The 7,052-nt window shown below is 48.9% G+C and overlaps 1 protein-coding gene across 3 annotated transcripts in view; it reads right to left on the bottom strand.

The window, feature by feature from the left end:
- Positions 1–2,926: 2,926 nt before the first annotated feature.
- Positions 2,927–7,052, bottom strand: part of SLC8A3 (solute carrier family 8 member A3) — a 121,095-nt gene continuing 116,969 nt past the window's right edge. For all 3 annotated transcript variants that reach the window (XM_029951991.1, XM_029951992.1, XM_029951993.1), the window contains one exon: positions 2,927–5,060. In XM_029951991.1, coding sequence (XP_029807851.1) covers positions 4,684–5,060 — 377 coding nt within the window. In that variant the 3' untranslated portion in view covers positions 2,927–4,683. The remainder of the gene's footprint in view (positions 5,061–7,052) is intronic.

Genomic DNA, 7,052 nt, shown 5'->3' with positions numbered 1-7,052 from the left:
ATAAAATACTTTTTGTAAACCATAAAATTTCACGTACACATTGGTCAGATTGCTTTTGGCCATTGATATTATGCCTGGGTGGCTCAGTTGGCTAAGTATCTGGCTCTTGATCTCAGCTTGGGTCTTGATCCCAGGATCATGAGTTCAAGCCCCATGCCGGGTTCCACCCTAAGTGTGAAGCCTACTTAAGAAAATTCTGGGGCACCTGGGTGGCTCAGTTGGTTAAGCGTCCAACACTTGATTTTGGCTCAGGTCGTGATCACATGGTTCGTGAGTTTGAGCCCTGCATCAGACAACTCATAGCCTGCTTGGGATTCTCTTTCTCTCTCTCAAAAATAAATAAATAAATAAATAAATAAATAAATAAATAAATAAATAAATAAACTTTAAAAATTCTATCTTTAATCACAGAGGGGTTGTGGCAGAGGCACACATTCATGGAAAGTTCATCCTCCTGTAAAATAGAGTGGTCACTGGGAAGTGTTTGGCCAGGCAGGTCTGTATTTTCCAGTCTCCTTTGCATTTGGGTGGGATAAAGTGACTAGTGTTTACTAATGGAATATAAGCAAAAGTAAATGAGTTTCACTTCAGAGCCAAGGTGATTAGAAGTCTGTGTTCCTTCTTTAATTTTCTTCCTATCTTCCACTGGATGAAGAAGACTCTAAGGCCTCAGAGAGTGGCAGAATCACAAAGTGAAAGGAAATTGAGTTCCTGAATCATCACATGGAAGAGAGCCACCTGCTACCTGAGAACATCCTCACTGGATTATTACATGAATGAGAAACAAATTTTCATCTTGCCCAATATCTGTAATATCGGAGTTTGCTTATTATAGCAGCTACCGTTAGCCTAAGTAAGAAATGAATAAGGGAATAGGAATGTGTGTCTTCAGGCAGTAAAAAGTGTTGAAAGTGGGTGTGTGCACAGTGGCTGCCAGTGTCTTTTTTCACACTAAAACACAGGCCATAGGACCAAGGGATTACAAAAGGACATCTGCAGTGGTTTGTCAGATAAGGTGGATTGGTTGCTGATGTTACACACACACACACACACACACACACGCACACACACACACACACACATCACTTTGAGTGTGTACTCCAGAATGCCAGTATTAAAGATAATAAAATAGGCCTCCAAGGCCATCTTTTAAGACCTTATTTGTAGTTCAGGAAGCTGACCCCGATGGAGACAGTGGTGTAAGTCCACAGAACTAAGCAGTGGTGGCGTCCAGACCAGCACCCAGGTCTTCAGATTCCCAGGCTCTTCTTCTCAACCCTCTTTCCTATTCTCTCTGGTTTATCCCAGCTTCTTCCTTGACAAAGCCTAACATCGAGATAACCCAGAAATGACTCAAAAAGGGGGAATGATAGACACGAATGGATTTCATGACTTTACATCTACCATGTTATCAGCTAAAGGGCATTTTTTCATTTTTAACATAGTGGCTGGCGAAGAACGAAATGAGCCTGTTAGCCGTACCCTTCTTCTTGCCTACTTTCTTGTGTGGTTTTGTTTCCTTCTGAACTCTATCTGCCAGCCATGCCAACCATCATTATTCCAGGACCACACCAGATCTTATTCTATCCCTGTGCCCTGGAGCGTGTTGCCTCCTTCTGCCTCACCTTCCACGCCAAAAGCCCTCACCAAGGTAATCGCTGTGTGTTCTTCCTTCCAGATTCTACTTAAATGTTATATTCTCTGTATAATCTCTCCTGATGCTTCCAGGCTGAGTTGGTGTTTCCCAATGGCACCTGTTTGCGCCATTCCTAGAGCACTCATGGCACAGAACTGTAATTTGTATTTGTACCTTGCTGGCTCATATGCTTTGTAGGCTCCTTCTCATCACTTAGCTTTTCAGAAAGGTCAATAGTACATACAATGTCGTCACCCCTCTTCTTACCTGAGTTGTTCAGACCGGGAGTTCAGACCAAGCTACCAACCCAAGGCACTCCAGCCACCACGGTGCAGCCACTACAGAGGATTCTCCCTTTTGGGAATGGCCTTTTGAGGGTAGGGGCAGGGGATTGGTACATTCACTCCATCGAGAATTTGCTCGCAGAGAAAAAGAGGGATGTCCCAGTCAGTTGTGGGAATGGAGCTGCCCTCTTGCTATAGTGTCAGGGCTGGAGGCAGTGCCTGGCCATGTGTTGGCCAAGCACAGCAGAAGGAGCACTTCAGGAGGGAGAGGAAGGGGTGGGGTCTGATGGGGAGAAGGAAGCGAGGACTGGGGTGGGGTCTCATGGGGAGAAGGAAGCGAGGACTGGGGATGCTATGCCACTCAGGGAATGAGGAGAGCAGACTTGGTTCCTGAGGGCTCTCAGCACCCTAATACCAGCTGTGGGTCTGCCTTGGTTTCCACGAGCCCCCCACCAGTCTTTTGCAGCACTGCCCCCCTCCACTTCTGGGGCTAGGTTAATGGGTTTCTGTTTTTTGTAACCAAAAGAATCTTGGTTAAAAAAGTGTTACCTCTCCCTCTGGACTATGAGTTACTTGAGGTCTTCCTTGTATCACCAGAGCGTAGATCAGTGCATAGATGGGTTCGAAATCCACTTGTGGAATGGGTGTTGAGTAAACGCATGAACGGATGTGCCTCTTGGTAATAAATGCAGGGCTCCATTTGCCAGGCTGGACTCCTGCCCCACTGTGCCTTTCTGATAAAAAAGGCTCTTTCCCTTAATTACCCCAGCTCTGCTGCCCCTGTCCCACAGCGTCCGAATGTCCAGCTTTTGACAGGTGGCATTTCCCTCAAGTATTTTTGCTTTAAAAATATTGGGTCTGGCACATTGGCATCTGAGGGGACAACAGATGCCAACAGGAGATACAAATAGGAGAAGATACTTTCACCTCAACCACATCTGCTCCGGAAGAAACCCCAGGTGGCCCCCTGGACCTTTTCCTGAAGAAACATGGGAGAAGCAAGCTGTATTTAGAGAGATATAAGTATAGCTTTTATTTTTTTTTTAAACCAACTCAACATTTCCACTGGGAACTGTCAACATAGCTTATGACATGAGCACTGTTTCTTTTTTAGTTACTTTTTCTTAAAAAATGTGTTTAAAATTAAACAGGTGTTTTTTAATTTCTTTTTTCCCTTAAAAAATGTATTTATGTCAATGCAGAAAGCCTAAAGATCTGTGGGCAGTTTCGTGATGATTTCGTATGTGTGTTGGTATGTGTGTGTGTGTGTGTGTGTGTGTGTGTGTGTGTGTGTGTTTTAAAGCAAGGTCCTTTCCAAATTTGTTGGGAAAAGGTTTGTAGGCCACGGCAATCTCTTTTTCTATAAACCCAGTCTCCATGGGATGATAACAACTAAGAATCCTCTTTACTGGGGCAAGAAACAGCCCTCAGGCTGGAAAAAGAGCTTCGTGAGGTTTAAAAACAAGCAGGAATGTGGGAGAGATGAGAAATGCCAGTTCTTCTCTTGTAAAAATGCTCTCAGACGTGACCAGAGGGTTCAGGAGAGGTGGAAGGAGCCCCTGATTTCTTATCAACCTCTAGGTTTTTGCATTACCTCGAGAAACACAGTCAGATCTCTTAGCGTGGCGTGTTAGAGAGCGAGGGGGTGGAGAAACTGACATTTCTCCGAAGCACTGACATTTTAAATACAATCCTTCCTCTCAAAGATCTCACTAGGTGGACAGCTCTTCTCCTCTGCCTCAGATGTGAAGCCAAAGATGCTCGAGAAGGCATCTACTCCATTTGTTTCCCCAGCTGCCCTCTGTCATCACATACCCTTCCTATTTTTGTCCTGTTATCTCCTGCTTGGTGGATCTTCCTGCAGAAGGATAAACATATAGACACAGACACAGCGGACACAGCGAGGCAGAAGGAATCCATTGGAAAGGGCAGGGAAGGGAACCATGACCTTGGATTTTAAACTGGATCTGGACATTAGCATATAAGGCTTCTCCTGTGCCCCCCATCCCCGGGCCCCAGGCCCAGCCTCTGCTCTTCAGCGTGCCGAGGGAGTGTGCAAACACCCAAACACCATCACTCTCCTGCTCAGAAGGAAAGGAGCCAGGGGGCAGGACCCCGATGGAGCTGGGAGACAGCTGTCACCCAGGAAGAGGGAGAGTGTGTGGCTGAGAATCCTTGCCTCTACCTGTCGGCTCAGACCGTGAGCTCCTTCACAGCACCTTTGTAACTAACTTCAGAAAGAAAAGACACAATGAACAAACAATGAGCAACACCTGACGGGAAAATGAAAGCAAACGCAACACTGACTACGATGAAATGGAAAGGGAGCCCCAAAGCGGCCACACGGAGAGGCCTCATTTCCACCCTGGCCAGCCGAGTGAGAGAGCAGGGATGAGCGGGACTGGACAGACAGGGGCCGTCCTGTCCCCGAGGGAAGGAGAAGCAAAGGAATAATCAGAAGGCGGTGAGAGGCTCTGACCTTTGCTGGCAGGTCAGGGACAGGGGTGGGAAGATGGGGAGGAGGTGGATTTGTTGCTGTTGTTGGTTTGTATTGAATTAAATACTTTGTAAAGTGGCTGTTTCCTCCACTCTGGTTGGTGGGTTGAGACTCTGCCCTTTCAGTCTGTGGCCGGGGCCTGGGTTGGGTGAGGTCCCTGGGGCTGGGGTCCTGCCTCCCCGGGGCTGCTCACACGGAGAGGGGGCCACGTGCCCTTCGCTCAGGAGGAGTCCGAGGCCTACACTGCGGAGGCCCCGCGCCGTGGCTCAGAACCCCCTGATGTAGCAGTAGGCCTCCAGCGTGGCAAAGAGTATGTAGAGGAGCCACAGGCTCACAAAGAGCCATGTCGTGGCCAGCTTGCAGCCGCGAGGGCCGCCCAGCTCCCCGCCCAGGTGCGGCCGCCGGCGGTACAGGAGCACGCTGATGCACACGAACGCGAAGATGGTGAAGAGGGTGACCGAGAAGGCCAGCGTGCCGGCGGACACGTAGAACTCCTGTCCCTGCAGGGCCCAGTAGATGGCGGCCACGGACCAGGCCAGGCCGATGCCCAGGAAGACGTTGATGGCGTTGCTGCCCGTGACGTTGCCGATGGAGGCATCGGAGTACATATCCTGGATGGCAGCAGCTTTGCTGGCAAACATATCTGGAAAAGAGCAGAGACCACGGGAGCTGTAAGGAGCCTGAGACTCGGAGGGCCCACCTGTGTGTCCAAAAGGCTGAGCTCAGGAAGGAGAGGCAAGGCGTCTGTCCTGAACAGGCTGTGTGGCCTTGGACAAGTTACCTCACTTCTCTGGGCTTCAAGTTCCTCATCTGCTGGAGCCTGAAAGGTCCCTAAGGGCCTACTGGTGCTGATATTTAGTGAGTGGGCCGGCTGTTCCCTTTGGATTACGTTTTTAGTAAGGGGAGTTTGCTATCCCACCCTTTCCCCAGGGAACCTTGGCATCCTGGGAAGCCATGTAGGGTAGATGCCTGGTAGTAACGACCACGTGGGTGTTCTCATGTAACACAGTCATGGTGCAATGCCCTGGACCCAGCACTGTGTTAAGTCCTGGATTTATAGGGACAGAGGACACATCAGGGAACCGTGAGGTATGGACTCAAAGAAGATAGGGCTCTGCCTTTGTAGGTAGTATGTGGGGCATGGAGCCCCGCAAGCTGTTTGATGTTAGATGTTGGCATGGATTGTAGGCATTGGAAGGACGGCCAGGGACATCTAGCCACCCTTTTATTTCACAGGTAGGGAAAATAAGGGTCAAGGAATCTACCCAAGGCCACGTGGGAAATTAACAAGATATTTGGTCCTAAAAACCTCATGGAAGGGTCCTCTATATATCGTCACCCTACATCCAAAGAGTTTTAGGCAAGGCCATGAAATCAGCAGAGTGAACCATCACAAACAGTTTTCAAGCCCCTAATGCTGCCAGCTGTTGGCAACCTGGACCAACTGCAAGGAGTTGGAAGTGCCCCAAGCTCTCTCCTTGCCCGCTTGTCCTGACTTGCCTCCTTGTTACCCATTTTCTCAGATCTCCTAGAGAACACCTCTTGCCTTTTCTTGCCTATGACCTTGCAGTTTCACCTCTGATCATCTGCACTTTCTTCCCACATGTGTTCCTTTCCCCCTGTGATCATTCTTCTCCTTCCCCTCTGATAGTTCCCGTCCCTGGAGGCCAAGAGAACAGAGATCACAGGGCCTCTCCTCCACAAAGCCTTCCATGGATCATCTAATTTCCTACCACCCAACACATTTCCATGAGAGCCAAATCTCTTACATCATGAACATGCAAATAATCCCACTGCTCTGTGCTGGGGCTCGAGGAAGAGATTTTCCTGGAGTGTGATGTCAATTCAGTTGCCCTCCAGAAGCATGTGTTTTCTCAATGCAAGAAAGGGTTCCCTGGGTCTGGCCAGCAGGGACCTGTCTCATGGGATTCAGCTGAACCCGCTTGTCAGGGGATGCTCTCTCTTCCTTGCTGGGACAGTGGGGAGGCTCTCTGGCAGGATTTCAGGTTCAGATGCCCTGGACACCCAACTGAGCTAAGTAAGGGGCCTAAGGTAACACAGTCTTCTGCCTAGTAACAGCTCCTTGTCATTCCAGTCCAGCTTCCAGAAGCTTCTCTTGGAAGCCATCCCGGACCCCGCCCAGCCCAGGTCCCTCTGCACAGCACCTCTAATTTTCCTTCACTGAACAGATGGAGATGGTTTCAACCGCAGTAGGTGAGTGTGGTTTCCGTCACTAGCTGATGGACTCCACTCAGAGAGGGGAGCACATCTGCCCGGCCTCCCATGATTTCCTCAACAGCGAGCACAAAACTGCATCGGGCTCAGTAAATATTTGTCTAATGAATGAATAAAGTCATGTCTGTTCCCTTTCGTCTTTGGGTGTTTATAAGAGAAAAAAAAAAAGAGTATGTAATTCATCCTATGGAAGAACAACGGCTCGCTAAAGCTGCCTCTCCTGTCCTGCCATGAGACAGTTTGTATCTCACAGGTGTCCCTCTAAGGGAGGAGGCCAAGAATGCTTGGAAACATTTTGAATGTGGCACCTTCCAGTGGGCCAGTCTTCCACAGAGACCACCAGAGGGAAATGGAAGGAGAACAGTATCTGTGTTCTTTGAATTACATTGTTCGTGGCCCT

Source organism: Suricata suricatta, chromosome 9, assembly GCF_006229205.1.
Source record: "Suricata suricatta isolate VVHF042 chromosome 9, meerkat_22Aug2017_6uvM2_HiC, whole genome shotgun sequence".
In the NCBI taxonomy this organism is placed as follows: domain Eukaryota; kingdom Metazoa; phylum Chordata; class Mammalia; order Carnivora; family Herpestidae; genus Suricata; species Suricata suricatta.
Note: the sequence above shows the minus strand (reverse complement) of the source record. Positions and strands in the feature narration are given on the sequence as shown.